We start from the raw sequence: 19,303 nt of genomic DNA, 5'->3' as shown, positions 1-19,303 counted from the left end.
GCATACCTTGGGTTTATATGGAGGACAAGAGGCAGCCCAGAGCAAAGATGAGTATAAAAGTGAAACAGATAAATCTACATTACAATTAATACCTTGGGAAGGTGAGAGCTTTGGTATGCTGAAGCTGATGGGGTCACAGGTAAGCAAATGGGCTGATGGGCCTGCCCACTACATAAAGTTAAACCAAATAATCGAAGAATACATAATGGAGTCAATGTCCTTTAGCTGTGCATCATCTCTTGGGCACTAAGGTGTCCAAGGCAATGTAGGAACTGTGACACAACCAAGAACAGAACACAGTTCTCCTGTTTCCCAGATACTTGCCTTAATTATAAGATCATCTCATATCAGGTTAAATTTTACCCAAATTTTAAGTTGTGCAAAAAAATGAATTTGAAAAAAAATAATATATGATTTAGAAGTTGAAAATGTTTCTTTAAATACAGCTCAGTTATTAAAGGTGGAGCTGGTAGTGCCACCTAAAGTTAAGGTTGCCCAACACTTTCCATTATACAACCCCGTTTTCAATGACTTATAAGTTTGCCTACTTAAACAGTTCAGGCTAAAATTTCCCACGCTGGATGTCTGCCTCAGAAAGAATTGTATTTTTCTTTTTTTTTTTTTTTTTAAGTTTCAACAAAAATGGTTCAGTCATTTCAGATAATTAAGATTAGGGGAAAATCTGTTGTTTTGTCGATGTTAAGAGAAATTCTTTCAACCATTCTGTCAACAAGCTCTGGCACCTCCATGCTGTGCCATTTGCCATCACAATGAAAATTCGCCTAAATCTGATCAAGTTATAGCCTCTGGAAAATCTCTGTTTGCACATGCTCAGTAGACATTTGTTAGAATTTGGTAGCAAGTTCTCCAAAGACTCCATCTCCACTGAGCATGCTCAATCCCCTCACAGCTCCTATGAGCAACTGGACTGCATATGTCTATCCCCACAGAGTGACTGAGCATCCTGAAGCCTCAAGTGCTGAGCAAGCATTTCCTTCCAATTGCTCCTCCCAGCTGCTGAGAGCTGCTGGGGTGTTGGGCACAGGGAGCTGTCTTGGGAGAGAGGGACAGGATTTAAGTGGGGATGGGCTAGAAGAAGAGGGGGCAGAGGCTGGAATGTGGTGGGGGAGGGCAACAAAAGCCAGAGTGCAGGGGAGTTGAACAGGCATAGAAGTGAAGGGGGCAGGAGGTGGGGCACTGGAGGGGTGGTGTTGGATGACAGCAGAAGAGGGAACAGGAGTTGGGGCTTGGGTCTGTTAGACAGTAGCAGAAGGGAAGGGAAGCAGGAGCCTTAGGAGGTTGGATAGAAGCAGAGAGGGCTTGACTTTCAGTTTTACCATGTTTTTAACATAGGATTTTTAGATGTAATATGTATACAGGATCTGACAGTCATAACCATGACGCTGCTTCAGATGGCACCTATCCACTTAACAGTTTGCCTCAGTTGTCAGACTCTGCTCAGTAGCCATTCAGGAACTGAATATCAGGAATACTCCTAGTGCTGGGTCATAACAGAACTGGATAACTAATACACTGTGCTTGAGATGGGCCTACCCAGAAGAGTGGGCAGGTTAATGTACAATCGTAAGGCATGAGCCTGCACTCTTCTGCACTCTAGCAATTGCTGTCAGTCATTCATGTTCACTCCAGGGGTCATTCATGTTTTAATAATACACTGCACTAATCTTTAGTTATGCAGAAATGTGCTTTCCATGGTAACTCTTGCATTTAAGCTCCTGTGAAAGTGACTTAATTTTTTAAAATATCTATTTAACTAAAACAAATTTTCTATTATTTTTTTAAATGCAATACCAAGAATTTTCTTATCTTGCAATATCACATAACACAAGCAGTCCAGAAAAGGTTGAGATAACTGCAGAGCAGGAGGTGCTGCAACTTTACTCCTCTAACACCCCCCCCCCCCGAGATAAAATCACCAGCCTATGGAATGAGTAAACTTCAGGTCTTCACAATTAGCCTGGGGATCAATTTTCAGTTATAAGGTAAATTTTTAGGCCTGTTTACTAGAACTGTGACATGAAATTATTTTTTCTTCTTTCAGTTTGTTTAAAAAAACTGATAAATTAGTTTATTTTGAAATGATTTGCTTGGAAAGCTGGAGATAAAAAACAAACCAACAAACAAACACAGACACTGATTTTACATCCAGAAGGAACAAACACAGATCACATCTGACTTTCCTTACAATGTGAACTGGTAAAGTTTTCAGCCTGATTCTGACTCATGTAAGCCAATAGCACTGATTCATTTAGTTACACCAGTGTAACTCGACTGACTCAGTGGAGTTATTCCTGAATTACAATAGTGTTAGAAGAGAATCAGGACCAACAGATTTACACCAGTTTAAAATCAGTATTAAGTGATAGCAGAATTAATGCTTCTCTCAAAAAAAAAAAACCCACACAAAAACCAAAAAACAAAACAAGACAAAAAGAAAAGGAGTACTTGTGGCACCTTAGAGACTAACCAATTTATTTGAGCATGAGCTTTCGTGAGCTACAGCTCACTTCATCGGGTGCATAAAGTGGAAAATACAGTGAGGAAATTTATATACATACAGACCATGAAAAAATGGGTGTTTATCATACACATTGTAAGGAGAGCGATCACTTAAGATGAGCTATTACCAGCAGGAGAGTGGGGTCGGGGGAGAGAAAACCAAGGTGAAGTGAGCTGTAGCTCACAAAAGCTTATGCTCAAATAAACTGGTTAGTCTCTAAGGTGCCACAAGTACTCCTTTTCTTTTTGCGAATACAGACTAACACGGCTGCTACTCTAAAACAAGACAAGCTTCACTTGTTTTTTTTTTTTGTCGGCTGTGAATTGTTCTGCTTTGTTCCATCTCTTGGACTTTCCTTTGCATCTGTTCCAAAATCCATGGTCATAGATAAAAAGTGCCAGTGCAAGTTATACTTGTCATTTCTGCAAGCAACAGCTCATGGAAACTACTCCTTCCTTCTTCCAAAGAAAGAGCAACTCTGGCCTTGGCCCTTTAAATTTTCTACTTGTTCTGCAGAAAAGGAGAGCTGTTTCTTACAAGAATGCAGTGGAAATCACTTGCAGGACAGGAACACTTTCAAGAGCCAGAGCTGTAAAATGGAGTGTGTTGCATGCATTGCTGCCCAACACCAAAGTAACACCGTGCTGTCTAGGTTATTATTTTCCATTCATTCCAAAGAATGCCACTATAGGGAGGTGACACACAAGGACATTGTCTCAGCCTCTGAAGATAAAAAAAAGTAGAGCATATAGTGAATCTGAGCTTGGTTCAGGCTGAAGTCCAGCTACAAAGTACACTGTTCCCAATGTACCTTGATAGTTTTAGGACTAAATGCTCCATGCTATGTGAGCAAAATGCTATCTGATAACTCCATTCTACGGAGATTTGGGCTTCTTTGTTCTAAAGATAAAAAGATGGATTTGAATTTCCACCTGGTCGATTCCGGGCTCCAAAATCCCATATTCTGTAAATACGTAGTGATCCTGCTGTGGTGAAATGTAAGAGAAACCAAGCATTTTTAAAAGCAGATAAAACAAACAAGCTTTAATACAAGGTAGAGTGGCAACAGTAGTTCACAGACATACCATCAAAAGCTGGTCTGCATGAGCCTGATTAACGAAATAAAGAGAGTCACTAGAAACATGATTTCCAAAAAGACAAAAAGAAAGCAATTGGCATTGCCTAGCTATTGGCTTCCCTTTAATGTCTGAACCAGTGATTCTTTGAAGCTGGGAAACATTTTTATTGAAAGCAAGCCTTGCAGTCATTCTTTTGTGTCTGATAGACTAGTCTGCAGACTGTTTTTAGCCACTATCATCATTGTCAATTATTTAAAATAATGTGTATTCTTGCCAAAACAGGGTGGGAACTGCTACTATTGCCATCATTTGACACAAGCTGTTCTGATCTTTCATTGTTATTGAAGTTACATTAATTTAAACTCTTAAAAAAACAAATTAAATTCAGAAGGATTTCCTGCATCTCTTTGGTTTAGTCTAGGGACACAGGATGGCTGGTCTTTGCTATTGGGACTATTGTCTTTTGGTTTCGGACATGCATGAAAAGCACTGACTACGGAAGGCATTTGCAATGGGCCAATCACCACCAAATCTAGGTACATAATTCAGAAAGATGCTGGATGAGAAAGCTAAAGGACATTATTAAATATATATTAAGTGCCGATTGAAAAGAACTGGCTAGATGAAGGCTGCTTTCCAAAAACGTCAGCTGCTTACATCTTGAGTTCTGTAGATTCAGTTGCAGTCAGTCAGTCAGCTGACTGCAAAAAGTCAGTCAGCAATATTTCTTGACCATTGTAAACTTCTCTCTGCAGCTCCTTTATTTTGAACAGTTTCATGAGTAACTCTGTTAGGGCCAAATCTGGATCCCCTATGAATGGCTCAAGAAAATGGACTTAGTCAAGGGGACTTGTACTGGTTTTAGAGGAAGACGTACACCAGTGTGGGTATCTAGCAGAAAGTGGAGGATACTCACACACCTGTTTTGCTGTGGCTGGACTATGATAGTTTATACCCTTGGGCTTCCCCTATATATGGGAAGGACATGCTTGGCCAGTGGATCTGTGTAGTGTTGATCACCTGGCCATGCCTGTCCCTCTCTCAATAGCACTGGGGAGAGAGACACCATGAATAAGGCTCCGTGCTTGTCACGGAGGTCATGGAAGTTACAGATTCCGTGACTTTCCATGACCTCCGTGACTTCTGCAGTGACCCAGGCAGCTGGCCCGGGAGCCACCTGAGCACCTCGGGCAGCCCCTGGGCCAGTCCCACCAGCTGCTGCTGGGACAGTCTTGGGCCCACCCCCAGCAGCAGGAGTTTGGGTGGGGGGGAGCTCACCTGGGGGGGGACTCTCCAGAAGGGCTACAGGAACTCCCCTCCCCCAGCTCCTAGGTCCACAGCTCCTAGCTCTGCCCGCAGGCACCACCCCCACAGCTCCCACTGGCCACAGTTCCCAGCCAATGGGAGCTGCAGAACCGGGGTTTGGGGGAGAGCAGAACGGAGGCAGCACATGGAGCTAGGAGCTGGAGGTCGCTGCTTCCCAGGAGCCGGGCAGGGAACCTGCCCCAGCGCCGCCAACCCCCCACCCGAGCACCTGCCGCACCCCTCAGGCTGTGGCGCCCCTCCTCCCCCAGCACCTGCCACACACCCCCAGGCCATGCCCCCCTAGTACCCGCCACACCCCCCAGGATGCTCCTCCAAGCCACCCCTCCTGCCCCAAGTTTTAGTCAGAGGTATATAGTAGAAGTCATGGACAGGTCACAGGCTGTGAATTTTTGTTTACTGCCCGTGACCTGTCCACGACTTTTACTAAAAATACCCATGACGAAAACGTAGCCTTAACCATGAAGTACACAGGTAGTACACAGTCCCCTGGTTTCTCTTCATAGCCCACTCTCTGCTCCCTATGCTAGGCAGGCTAACTATGTGACTACATGGCCCCACCAACACTAGAAGGATTTCTCCCAACACACAGAAACACAAGACAAAATGAGGAAGAGCAACAATGAGAGACAAATGGAGTGTGAAGGTGATGTTATATAAAGGATGTCAGCCTGGGCAAGAAATGAAAGATGAAAGCAGGAAGCAATTAATTGAGAGAATTAGGAGAGACATTCAGAGCATGGAAGAGAAAATGAATGAAGAGAAGGTAAAAAGCAGAAAAGGGCACCCACAGAATTTGGATCCCTGTCAGGATTTCAAAGACTTCAAAATTTCAGAGGTATGCAGGTCTGGGGTTCTGCGCTGTGCTCAATGTTAGGCTAATGGGAACAATTAGAAATGAGGCAAGATTTTTAAAAAATAGTTTTCCAAAAGGTGGAGTATACCTTTGATTCAAAGATTCTCACAACTATCTCTAACTAGAAATCATTTCTACTAACTGACCAAAACTGGTCTCCAGATCTGAGCTGCTTTAGTTTGATTCAAATTTATGTTAGTTGATTTTCTATGGGAGTTTTGCCATTTTGAGTAGAATTATGCACAGTACTCTCTCATTATATACTATCTGGTGGATGATAACCCCACCTCCCCCCCAAACAAATCAAGACTGGTTCTTTTTCCTTGTATGAAACAAAAAACTTTCCCTCCCAATATTCTTGTGGGTTTTTTTAGTGTTGCTCCCTGGTGTTCTAAGGGAACGCAGCAGAATATAGAAGCCTCATTTGCAAATTAATAAATATTTTCCATACTCTCCAAACAGGATTCTGTTACATTTCATGCCATTCCAGAGAGTCTTCCGGTCCAAGGCCAGGTCCTGTGCCACTTCCCCTAACATCCAGGCCCACCCACTACTTCGGGTTCCAGCCACGGTCTGCACAATCTCTAACCTTGCTGCTCTTCCCTGGGTTGCTTACTATCCCACCTCCCACAGGCTTTCTCCACCTTTCTAGGTGGACCCTTCCCTCTAGACAAGGATCCCAGGGCTTCTCTCTCTCTCCCTAGGGCTTTGTCTACTCTAGCACTTTTGTTGACAAAACTTTTATTGGTCAGGGGTTTGAAGAAAAACACGCCCCTCACCGACATAAGTTTCACCACCAAAAGCACCCATGTGGACAGCGCTGTCGGTGGGAGACGCTCTCCCGCCAAAATACCTACCACCACTTGCTCGGGGTGGTTTAATTATGCCGGCAGGAGAACTCTCTCCCGCCGGCATAAAGTGGTTACACAGGAGACCTTACAGAAGCGCAGATGCACTGGTACAGCTGTGCCGCTGTAAGGTCCGTAGTGTAGACATAGCCTTGGTTTCCTCCTCCCCTTCCTCCCAACCCCAGAGAGTGACTGACAGCTTCCACACTGTAGCCCCTTTCTGCTGGGAACTTCCTGGTTTCATACCTTAGCCATCTTCTCCCCTAGCTGGGCTTTATTAGCCAGTAGTCATTTCCAGTCATGCCAAACTCTCCACCAGGTGTGGCCTATAAGCTTAATTGGCCCCATCTGCACCACCATAACCCCTTCAGGGCTGGTGTGGGGTGAACCCCTCATCACAGTCCCATTTCTAAAAGTGACTTACATACTTGGGAGCCTACGTCCCACTGACACTTAATTTCTGTTTCAGCTGTGGGAGAACATGGGGATAGATTAAAGCTCTAAACCCATCTACTGCAAAGGGAAGTGTGAGCGTTGGATGCATCGTTTGTATCATCCACCAATCTTACTTACAATAATTGAGGCTTATGGGTGTGAATAGCCATCACCTGAATTCAAATACTTTTGGAGAATAATGAAAAGCATAGGATCATTGAAATGTAGGGCTGGAAGGGACCTCGAGAGGTCAGCTAGTCCATCACCCTGTGCTGAGGCAGGATTAAGTATATATAGATCATCCCGGGCAGGTGTTTGTCCAACCTGTTCTTATAAACCTCCAGTAACGGCGGGTGTTGGATACCTGTGCATGTTATCACTTAAATGGGAATACTGAGGCATTTTCTTAACATAGATTTCATCTAAACAGATAGCATGGAGCTAATTTACCTTTTGGACAATAGATATCTGGAGCCCATCGGTTGCATTCATAATTGTCTGCCGCCTTTTCACAGGTGAAACATTTAAATCCACCAGGATATGGTGTGGCTGAAAAATGTAAACAAAATTCATTTAAACTGATGATCATTTAGCCAGTCTGTACCATGCTTTTTAAAGGCACCATGGTAATACATTTTTTAAAAAAAGTATTTGCTGCTAGATATGTGTGCCTCAGCCCCATCATAAATTGTTCTGGATTTTAAAATTCTGGAAGAGCATTTATATATAAGTACAAGGGCCCAGTAAAACAGTCATTACTCAGGAAAATTGCCCACAGCTGACCTCCAGGGGAGTTTCATCTGAATAAGAGTGATGGGATCCAGCCCCGTAATTGCACTTGCTCATTCTCTGTAGCAAATATTATTTCACAGCAGTATTCAATACTGTTACTCCATCATCACTGTTAACAAAACATCAGCTGGACTAAATACTTCTGAAATCGGTCTCACAGAGGAAATACACTCACACTTTTGAATGCTGATTGATCTCCCAAATGCAGAAAACATCAATTTGCTGAACCTCCAGCTATCAATAATCTGCTAGAGTACAAGTTTATTTCGCCAAATGTGAAACAAAGTTTTAAAGTGCTCTCTTGGCAAGACCTCTGCAATACATCCTAAATGAATCCAAGTAAATGGATTTTTCCAGATGCTGCCATCTCTCAGTACAATGCCCAGAAACTAACCAAAGAACAATAGGTGAAATGTACAATTGGCACAAAGCCAAGGCATTATGTGGGGCAATAAAATGGGGATAGTATAAATTAATTTCACTCCATCTCATTTCAAGCAACCAATGCAAGATTCAGTACAACACCTCTATAGCCACTGTTCCAGTCCAAAGACTAGGGTAGTAACCACTGCACACCCTAAACAGAGGTGTTCGGGGCCCTTGAATCAATAATCCGTGGCCAGTCCCTGGATCTCAAATGTACTTTGAATACCAGCCTATATGGAGTTGGTATGCATCTCTGAAGGCTGGTCTGTCCCAAAGCCCAAAGAGCCTATATGGTTTAAAGCAGTGGTTTTCAAACTGCGGAATGCAAGGCACTAGGGTGCGGCGGCTCTGGTCAGCACCGCCGACCAGGCCAATAGAAGTCCCATCGGCGGTGCTGCCCAGCTAAGGCAGGCTAGTCTCTACCTGTTCTGACACCGTGCTGTGCCCTGGAAGTGGCCAGCAGCAGGTCTGGCTTCTAGGTGGGGGGGCCACAGGGCTCCGCACACTGCCCCTGCCCCGAGCACTGGCTCCGCACTCCCATTGGCCGGGAGCAGGTTTAAGGCAATCTGTAGCTCACCTATTTGCAAAGGTCTAGGTAAATGCTGTGTTAAACTTTGATTTTGTTGGACACAAAGCATTACATGGCACCTGACCAGATGTAATCTTCTGAAATTAAAACATAAGCCAATTTGTATTAGCAGAGACTGTCACAAAATATAGATTTTCTCCTCTATATGCAAAATACAAATCTGCCTACGAAATGATTATTAATTCAATTCTGGCAAGCAACCCAAATGAGAGCACAAAAGTACTCCAAACTCTTCTTTATGGCTGTCTTCAGGCCAGCATCCCAAAACATATTCATCTCACAAGTGTCCAGGGATTGGGGGGTTATTTTAAAAAGTAAATGGCTCCTCTGGATATCAAAAGGCAGGAAGGGTTCTCTGGAAATAGCTTCTAGACAACAGAGATGTGTGGCTAGATGCATGTGTGTGAACACTGCTTCTTGTAGTAGACCATTAACTAATACTATATCTGATAAAGCAGGTGAGCAAAAAGGAGAGACTGTGGAAGTTCCTGAGATGCGTGGTATTTTCTTTATCTTCAAAGCGCTACTGGAGTAAAATAAAGTTTCAAACAGTTGTTGCCACAGCTGTGAGTGAATCTCATTTGGCTCTTGATCACAGAAGTTAATAAGCTCCATAGACTGTGTTTCGGGACATAAGGCCTCAGTCCCTCAGGAAAGGGCGATTCTAAAGAAAAAACCAACCTCACGGTGCCCCGTAACTGCCTGTAACATTATCCATCCATTAACTCCCTTGGTCAGCAGTGGTTCACTTTGTACCAGCTTTCTTTGGAAGACTACTGTGGAGATTTAGTCTTTGTTCAACATACATTTAAAAAAAAAAAAAAGGCTACATTTCTCCAACAAAGATGTTTGTTAGGGGTGCGCAAACACATTTTGCCTAATTTCAAACCCACTAGAACAAGTGTGGGTTCAAAAGTTTGACTCACAAAGTTGATCATCATCAGATTCCATTTAGTGGGTGTGAGGGGGGGGAAGTTGGGTGAAAAAGGAACACAGAGCAAGCAGAATGAAAAAAAAATACAATGAGACTGAGAAACTAACGAAAAAATACATGCAGCATTTTATATTGGTATCGAAATGAAATGCCTTAAGGACTTGGTTGTGCAACCTTTGCTCATGTCGGTGAGCACTTAAATGAATAATCACAGTGATTAAATAATTGCTAACCACAATAAGTAAGATCTGCATAACTGAGTCCTAAACTGGGCAGCCTCTAGTGCCAGTCTAGCTCCCTTCTGCCCCTAAACAGAGCTGGTTGAATTTTTTTTTTTTTACAATTGTCAATAATAGTTTTTGTTCAAAATTTAACTTTTGATTAAAAGAAACCTGAATATGGATGGGATTTTCAGTCACCTCTAGCTCCTAATATGTAGGCTTCCCTTTAGCTCAACAGATATTGGAACAGACCTTTAGCTGGTGTAAATTGGCATAGCTCCACTGACTTCACTGACTCTATGCCCATTGACACCACCTGAGGATCTGGCTCATTATTTTTAATGATTCATCCTTGGGGCAAATGGATTTAAATTATATGGGCATAAGGACTGCAACCTCAGACTAGAGCCAGAACCCATGAAAGAAGTTCACAAAATCTCAAGCTCTATGAGCTTCACCTCATTTAATCAATCAAAAAAAACCAGAGGCTCAGAAAATTAACAACTTAGTGGCTGAGGAACTGCAGGGATAACAGCCTTTCAGCTCTAGCTGAATGCTTTCAGTGTGGCTTGGTCAATGGTAACAAAGTCATTGCCATCCGACAGCTGTTCCCTGGCCCCTGTGAAGGAAATTAGTGATCTTAAACCATTTCCTAGGGACAGGTGTCCACGCCACCAAAAATTAAAAAATAAAAATAAATAACTATTGTTGGCAGAGAGCTCTTCGTAGAGAAATCAAAGACTGAGGACCTAATCCAAACTCACTGAGTCTTTCCATTGACTTAATAGGTTTTAGCCCAGGCCTTGATGAAGGACGGAGCCTTCACAAGGTTGAGCTGTATAGGCAGGGCCACATTAACAGGCGTCTACTGCTGTTGCTTGGGGTGTACCTGTTCTGTGATCAACAGTCGACTTCAGTCTCCAGGGCTGTCAATGTGGCCCCTTTCCTGAGCGCTGTAAGTTGTGTTTTTATTTCCGCAAGTCTATCACAAAGGACAAAAGTTGCCTATAAAAGTGAACCACGCTTACCTCAGCTGTCTGCCATTTACACACCTTAGTAAAAGAAAATAATTGTCCTAACAGTCTGTAGAATTGAAACATAGGTGCAATGCTAGACTGGGGAATGAGATACTCAGTAAGCATTGAGGATAGCTTCACTTTATAAACAAGCGTCCCCATTAATCCCCTTTGCCAAATCCTGGGTACTTATGGCCCAGAACTTGCAGCCATTGAGCACTGCAGAAATAAATCTAGAGAACCAAGAACTAGCACCTGGCACTCACATTTACTCCACACTGAGGTAGGGAGGCTTCCACATAGTACTCATTATAATACCAAGAGATGTTCAGCAACGTAAGCAAACCTCCACTGCCATACTGAATGGAGACATGGTGAGCAGGCGATAAAATGGGTGTGTCAGAGCCAGACAGAGTGGGACCACAACATGAGCAGTGAATGCCAGTGATGTGTGTACCAGCCATTTTCACTACCAAAAGTAGTGAGTTACTTGAGTGTGCTGAAGAGCTGCACTTAGAGGAAACAGAGAGCAGAGACAGCCATGATGATCAGATGCTGCTAGAAAAATGTGTCCTAAGTTTACTGGGAAACAGTATCCCAAGGCCAACTGCTCAGTGCCTCATGACATGTGCTAGCCAAAAGTGTTTTTGCCATCCCATTAGTCTGTAATGCCAATCCTGGTAGCTTACTTCACTTTATTAGACTCTCAGTAACAAAATATCAGATTCAGCCATCCTACCAGTTGTTCAGTGCTGCTATCGCAGAGCTTTCATCTAAACTCCAGAAGGATCAAGCCCTAAGAATACATTGAGCGAGGTGACCTAGAAGATCCCTGAAGATACCTGTCTGGTCAGCTTTATTATATCATTTCAATAGCACAGGTAGTTTGGCTTTTAATTGTTTGTTGTCATGTAAACTGACCAAGAAATATTCTTCTGACACAAAGTATATTGTATGTACGCACATATAAAACATACTTCCTTTCTATTTTAATAACTTACTTTCTTTAGTGCAGAGGCTAACATTACAAAAAGCTACATATTCCTGAGCTCAAACTACCCGATGTTTCTGCTGTCTGAATTCAGGGTTTTTTCTTTAAGCCTTGGCACAGTGACATCCTATTTTAAGCACGTGAAATGAATCTTACTTGAAGGATGAAGGTAGATAATATCTTTCACTGTGAAGTCTCTAGGTTGAACTGCTTTCAGACAGTCAGCGATCAGGCTAAGTAGCAGAACCCAGGCCAGGGTAGGCCAGGATTCCATTGCAGAGCGGGGCCTCACTCATACGGGTTTCTTGGGAGCACGCTTTCTTTATAATTGGAAGAAAAATGCACCTATAATACAAAGAAGAAAAACAAAGAAAAGTGAAAATATTACAGCTACTGTCTCGACAGCACATCCAAGGGCCAATCCTCCTCTCAGCACACAGCCCAAGTAACCAAGCTAGGCACTAGGGAGTTGTGCAGGGGCCAGGAAAGAATTCTACTTGCACCCTAAGGCTACAGCTGCAGTAGCCCTCCTCCCCTGTAGTTGTGGATCTACCACCTCTGCCCCCTCCTTCCGTCCATCCCAGCCCTCCAAGCCCTTCTCTCAGCTGAGGCACAGGGACCTCCTCAGAGCTGTGCTCTGCTAGAAGCAGCTGTGGAGCTGAGTCCTGACTGCAGCGGAACCAGTCTATTTGCACTGCACAAAGTTTTGAGCCAGGATCCGAGAACTTCAATGGCATAGATTCTAGTGGGGTCAGCGAGCTCCAAAGCACACATGGGAGAGAGTTTTGCCCCTGAGTGAGCAGCAGGACAGCAGTCAAAATCTCTGGCTTCTGCAATGCTACAACAAGGTAAGTTTAGATTGCTTGGTAAAATTCCATGTGACCTTTATTTTGTAAACAAGGGTACTGTCATCCCATTAGAAGCAGTCCCCTGAAAAATCCTAGGGTGATTTTTTATCGCATCTGAGTTATAATGAGATCTAACTAGTTCTATCTTAGAGACCATTGGAAAAGTGCCAGACTCAGACAATAAGAAATCCAGTGAGGAAATTCAATACAAGATTCTTGTTAGCAGTGTGTGGTCTAAGGCACATTGGAGCAGCTTCTCTTCGTACACCTGTTCTTGGGAACCAGCAGGGCTTTAGGGCTCAGTGTAAAGAGACGGACATTAAGTTGTTGTAGTCGCCGGTAATATACCATTATGTACAACACAGCTCTTCCCCAAATCCTACCCTCTCACTAAAAACACATACAAGTCATTGCTTCTTCTGTCCCTATGGAGTCCTGTGAAGAGCTAAGCATCTTTGTCACAAAAGTGGCTTCTCAGTGATTCCATCCACAATTCAGCAGAGCAACTAAACATGTGCTTAAGTCCCTTTGACATGCTTCAGTGCTTTGTTGACGCAAAGCCTCTGTCCCTATGTCACCCTCTCCTTTACAGTAGCTTTGGAGCACAGGCAGTCTCTCAGGAAGAGGTCATTGTCAGGCAGGAAAACAGCTCTGCCTCTTTTGGCAATAGTCTCACTTCCAATGTTGATCTGCTACCATTGAAAGATCATATGAATCTGCTAATATTCAACCACCAGAAAAGGTAAAAGTAGATCTCCATGTTTGTTAAAACTATGCCAGTAGCACTGTTATCCAAAACATCATGGGCTAGACCCCCAGGTGTGCCTAGAGCTGCAGTTGGTAACCTGCAGAGGGGACATGGTTTTACATCATTGCTCCACAACCCCCCACTCCTCGATCCTGAAGGGTTTGGGGGCAAACCAGCCCCCAGTGCAAGTTAGAGCAAACCCAGAGCTACTCCAATTTGTAGAAATGGACAGTGGCTCCCAAAGGAATAAAAAACCACACTGCACGCACAATTCTCCCCCGGGAGAGAGGATGAGAGAAAGAATGAAGTACATGAGACAGATGTTAGTCACGTCATTTAATGGTCTCCTGGAACCACTCAGATACGACGCTGGTTTAAGAATCAGAACAGCATAGGAACCAAGCAGCTGTCCAGGACACAGGGAGTGTATCATCATCTCTCCTTTTCCTTGGCATGAATACCCTCTTTGAAGAGGGAGGAGAGGATGGTACGGGTGTAGGCAGCAAAGTAGTCAAAAAGGGTATTTTTTTTTAAAAAGAAATTTCACATAGTTTTTCATGATTCTTTCCCTCCCCTCTTCCCATTTTTCGTAGCCAGCTCCATGGTTTTTGTTCATTAAAGTTATTACTATTTTATATGTGGAAATTAGGACCACACATTATCACAGCTGCAATGGGTCCATTAAAGTCCCACTCCTGAAGCCCAAATATAAATCCATAGAACACAACCACAGAAATGCACACCTGTCCAGATACCTATATAAATAAATCTGTAGAAACTGACTCCCACACCTACATGCTGGTACACACATGTATTCATGTGTACACATCTAGCATGCACGAACACACATACTTTCACATTATTTATTATTACGATGGTTGTTTATGCCTAGAGACCCCAATTCAGATCAGAGCTCCAGGGTGGTAGGTGCTGGACATACACATAAAAAAAAAAAAGAGTCTGCAACAAAGAGTTTATAAGGTAGCTAGACAAAGCTGGGGAGAAATGTATGATATATTGGCTCTTCTGTAACAACATTCACTTTTAAAGAAATAATACATTTCTTTTAGAGTTCCCCTCTCTTTTAAAAACTTGTTATGAAATGAATACACACATTTTATGGCATCAATTTTTTTGTCCGCAAGCCAGCAAAAGGAATAAACATCAGAGAGTTAGGCTGAAAATTTTATTCCCACAGGTACACACACATGCGGCAATACATGCACTTCCCTACATAAAGACACACAGTCTCTTACACACATATAGTGCGTGCATGCACACACTTGCCTACAGAGACACCCAGCCAGGAAGGGAGGAGGGTGGGCCGGAGGGGGAAAGATGGGGGGAGGAGGTGAGGAGAGAGGATGGGGAGGGAAAGAGGCCAAGGACGAGAGCAGGGTGGGGTGAGAGGAGGCAGTGAAGGAGAGAGGAAGGGATGCGGGTGGGTATGTGGGATGGATGGGGTTGCAGGGGGAGGCAGAAGGCTACAGTGCATGAGGATGTGGGGGGCACAGGGACATATGAGAGTGCAGCAGTGTATGGAGGTGAATGGGATGCAGGGCTTACGGGGGTGAGGAACATAGGAGTGGCAGCTCTGGGTGGTGGAGAGGATGGGTGGGAGAGTGCTGTAAGGGGTACAGGGCTAGGATGGGTAGGTGTGGGGGGCAGGGTGGGATGAGACGGGAGAGGGATGCAGTGACGGGGATGGGATGTGGGGGGTTGGGGCGGGGAGGGATGCAGTGAGGGGGATGGGGGTGCAGCCCCATTCCCAGCACTCGGAGATGGGGATACATACCTCTAATTCCTGGGTGTCGGCGATGGAGCGACAGACTGCGGTTTGCTGCAGGGCACGCACCGCAGCTCAAGCCCAGCCACAGGAGGAGCGCGAGGAGAAGAGGACCAGCAGCAGCGGGTTATGGAGGAACTGCTGATCTAAATCTGCTGGGTCCTTAGGGAAACATGCTGTGTAGACTGGCTGATCCCCAGCTGCACCCCCTCTCTGCTCCTACATGCCTCACCACAGATCCCAGCTGAGCAGTGTCCACGTGGAAGTGTTCTGTTAGCTTCTAAGGGGGAGCGGATGGTGTGGTCACCACTCAATACCTTTCCACTCTTTTGTTCTGAACTGAGCAGACCTTTTCTCTTTTGCTCCCCTCCACGGTGCAGAAGGAAGGGGAGTATGGAGCCTATAAGAGTCACTATATAACAGTTTAACACAAAGCCTGTATCCAACACAAACTACAGCAAGGCTAATCAGAGAGGCTGGGGGCAACATTCGAAATAGAGTCTGGACTGAGTTTGGGCTAAGGTTCGGGGTTTGGGTTTGAAGGCAAATGCAAGACAGGGTTTGGATTTACTGTCACAAAGCAAGTCAGTGGTAAAGGCAATACTAGAGCTCAGAGTCTCTGGCTTGTGTCACTCAGTTATAGCACACTGGCACAACACAGGGGGAATTTAGGTGGACAGATGACTGTTAACCAACTGAGGGTTTTTTGTTTTAGGACATCAGATTTTATCACCACCATCCTAGTGAAAAGAGCCATGGATCTTCTATTCACATGCATCCACAAGTGTCAGGATTTTAGTTTTAGGGCTAAATTATACACATTTAACTATCACAACATATTTGCTGTACCACGTTTATTGTGAATTGTCATGGCATTCTACTAAACACAGTCCAAATACCTTTCATTTCATTTGAATGACAAACCAGTTTTAGTTGAGTTGTGTCTTTGAACATTATGTCCATGTGATAAGCAAGTTCTCGGATAGAACACTGTACAAACAAGGCCTGGTTTTCATCCCACCCCAGTTTTACTCCAGATTTATGCTAGGGTGAGTGAGAGGTTCACCAGATTTATTTTCATGTCAAAAATCCTGCATAAAATGGACAGTGGAAGAGATTTCTCTCACCTTTTAACTCAATTGAGTTTTCCATTGCCCTATCTCCCCTAGCTAACTTTTTATGTAGGAAACAGGATGGGTGAAACTGTTTATTTATTCAGACTGCTGTGGACTTCACATCATAATGAAATAATTTGGTATTTTGATCTAATGGCATATTATCAGTAAATGCAGTGCGTGTGTTAAGAGCTGGTCAATGGCTGGTCTAAACTACGGTCCCGAAAGACTCATTTCAGTACTGAGATTCCTTCTCCACTGCCTTGTTTTTCCTGTGGTGCACATATCCTAGAGAATGCATGGAGCAGACTGAAGCTATATTAGATTCAAGTTTCTTCCAACTCCTAAACTTGATCATTGCAGGTTTGGTGATGCTTAGATACAATAAAGTTGATTTAATATTCTTCTCTGGGACATTCTGAGGCCTTAGTTCCATTCTATGGTAATAAGTATATCTGTATTGCACATTAGATTTAAAAGCACAGCATAGTTCCCCTTTGGGGGGGGGGGGTCCCCTAGAGGAAGGAAAGTAATTTCTGCAGCCCTATCAGCACTTGTTTCTGCTATTTAGGAGGTTGTCCAAATGCAGTAGTACTTTGGCATATTTAAATCCATGCTTCAAATGTAAACATTTTGCTGTGAGTTGTCTCCTTGCTCAGTACCCTACACTCCAGAAAAATTCAAGATCTGTATCCGTACAGTGTTTATTACCATTCATAATAAACCTAATGCTAGTGAAGAGGGAAAACTTGTTCTTTAACATTCAAAGGGATAAAGGAACCCTCTGTTTTAGTTTCACTTTGCTTGATATGTTTCCCTTACATAGATACTCAAAATAAAATGTGAAGGAGGAAGAGGAGACTCTCTTAAATAAAGTTAAGAGCTTACGGGATTAGTTTCACAATTCTCTGCAATCTGATTGGCTTGAAGAGGAGGGGTGGGAATCTGGGTTGTACAATAACTCAGTGGTAATTTCTCTTAGTGAAAGAGAGAACCTTCCTCAAAAAGCAAAACAGAGGAGGGGAAATATTAAGAAGATTGAACTGGCTGGGTGAGGAGAGGGCAGAGCTAAGGGAGCCATGTTTGCTGTGGGCATACAGATGGACCAGTCTAAGGCCTAGAATGGCAAATCAGAGTTTAGGGTGAGAAGGCCAAGAGCAACACATTGCAATATAACCGCTTTTAACTTAGCAATAACCATATTCTGTGCTAACAAATCCTCAGTCATCAGTTCCAGAGTTTATGAGCAACCCAGATACTGTAATAAACTAATTAAACAGGAAGCACCCCCAACTTACCATTTAAATAAACTGTTCAGATGGTTCACACTGACTGTTTTTTCTAAAAGGAGAAAGAAAAATTGATCCAAATTCTTATATGAAACCTCTTTAAAAATATGTATTGCTCAAAAAGGTACACTTATACACTTCATACAGATATTTTTCCCCAAGCAATTTACAAATTTTGATAAAGATTAATATAAAATAATAATCAAATATCCTTGTTTGCAGTTAGGATGTTCCAGAGCTCACTGTGTAAGCTAACTTTCATTTCTAGCTCTGTTTCTCTCAAACTCACTGTGGTAGTCACCGGGGGTGTGCACAGGATCAGCATTTAGATGAATATCAGAGGGTCTGACGTTCTCATTTGCTCAGATTTGGAAACAGCCTTTTTATTAAAATGGCATGAAATCCATAACAACACTGAGGAAAGCAGATAACAGGCCTATGTAGTGCATTAAGCTTTGTTGCTGTAACCCTGAGAAGAAGGAAATGCCAATTTCCATTTATTTTAGTCCACAAATGTGTATAATCCAGAAAAAAAAGTCACCATTAGAAACAGAAAGGAAATAAAATGAGCCCACTCCCAATTAAATGAAGGAGAAGAGAAACAGTTACACTTGGTGTGGTCTGAAATAGCACAGCCCCTTGCCCTGCAAACTTAAAGCCCTGATTCAGTAAGCTACTTAAGCACATGCATAACTTTGGGACTATTCACATGCTTAAAGTTACTCACATGCTTAAGTATCATGCTGAATCAGAGCCTAACTGACTAAATGCTGGCATTGGTGTATTGGTCTGAAACAAAGAAAATCAAATAAAAGAGAACTTGTAATTGCATAAAAATACAAGCTGAGTGAGAAAAGACAAACAGCCTGACCATGTAAGGGGAAAGGAGAGGAAACAGAATGAATGTATCCTCAGGCCGAGCTGTGCTAGTGTACTCCCCAGCACAGCCCAAAGCCAACGCTCAGGCAGGCAAACCTTACAAATACCGAGTACAAACAGAATTATAATGGAAACTCAGTTGCAGCCTTAACTATGGAGTGATAGGTATATTACATAGGGGGAATATCTGTGTTTTGGTTTTTTTACAAGTACACTTACATACACACCCCACTACAAAAGCTAGCCATTTATTTAGGCCCCTTGAACTCACTCCACCATCCCCTACACATCTCCAGTCATTCTTTTGCATCTGAAGACCGGTCTATACACATATTCCTAGAGTAATGGATCATTTTCTTCATTTTTTAAAGATTTATTTAAGTTTTAAGAAAAAAGAGAAACATCTGCACAAGAAAAAAGATTCTTACAAATATGAAGCCACGCTTGTTTTAAGAAGTTATTGTGATACAATGAAATATAGTTGATTCACATGTATCAGCAGCAACTGGTTTTACAGAATAAAAAGCAAAACTTCGAAAAAGAAAAGGGCTATACGTGATCCAACACGCAGTTTACATACAACATTTAGTATTAGCTATACAACAAA

The 19,303-nt window shown here is 43.1% G+C and overlaps 1 protein-coding gene across 3 annotated transcripts in view; it reads right to left on the bottom strand.

Moving 5' to 3' along the window:
- The window catches only part of LYPD6 (LY6/PLAUR domain containing 6), a 68,804-nt gene that overhangs the window by 10,308 nt on the left and 39,193 nt on the right, over positions 1 to 19,303 (bottom strand). For all 3 annotated transcript variants that reach the window (XM_074966817.1, XM_074966815.1, XM_074966814.1), the window contains exons 2-3: positions 12,188 to 12,376; positions 7,513 to 7,611 (exon numbers count right to left, since the gene is read on the bottom strand). In XM_074966817.1, coding sequence (XP_074822918.1) covers positions 7,513 to 7,611; positions 12,188 to 12,305 — 217 coding nt within the window. In that variant the 5' untranslated portion in view covers positions 12,306 to 12,376. The remainder of the gene's footprint in view (positions 1 to 7,512; positions 7,612 to 12,187; positions 12,377 to 19,303) is intronic.

Source organism: Natator depressus, chromosome 11, assembly GCF_965152275.1.
Source record: "Natator depressus isolate rNatDep1 chromosome 11, rNatDep2.hap1, whole genome shotgun sequence".
NCBI lineage: Eukaryota > Metazoa > Chordata > Testudines > Cheloniidae > Natator > Natator depressus.
The sequence above is the reverse complement of the archived record's forward strand: the minus strand, read 5'-3'. Positions and strand labels throughout refer to the sequence as shown.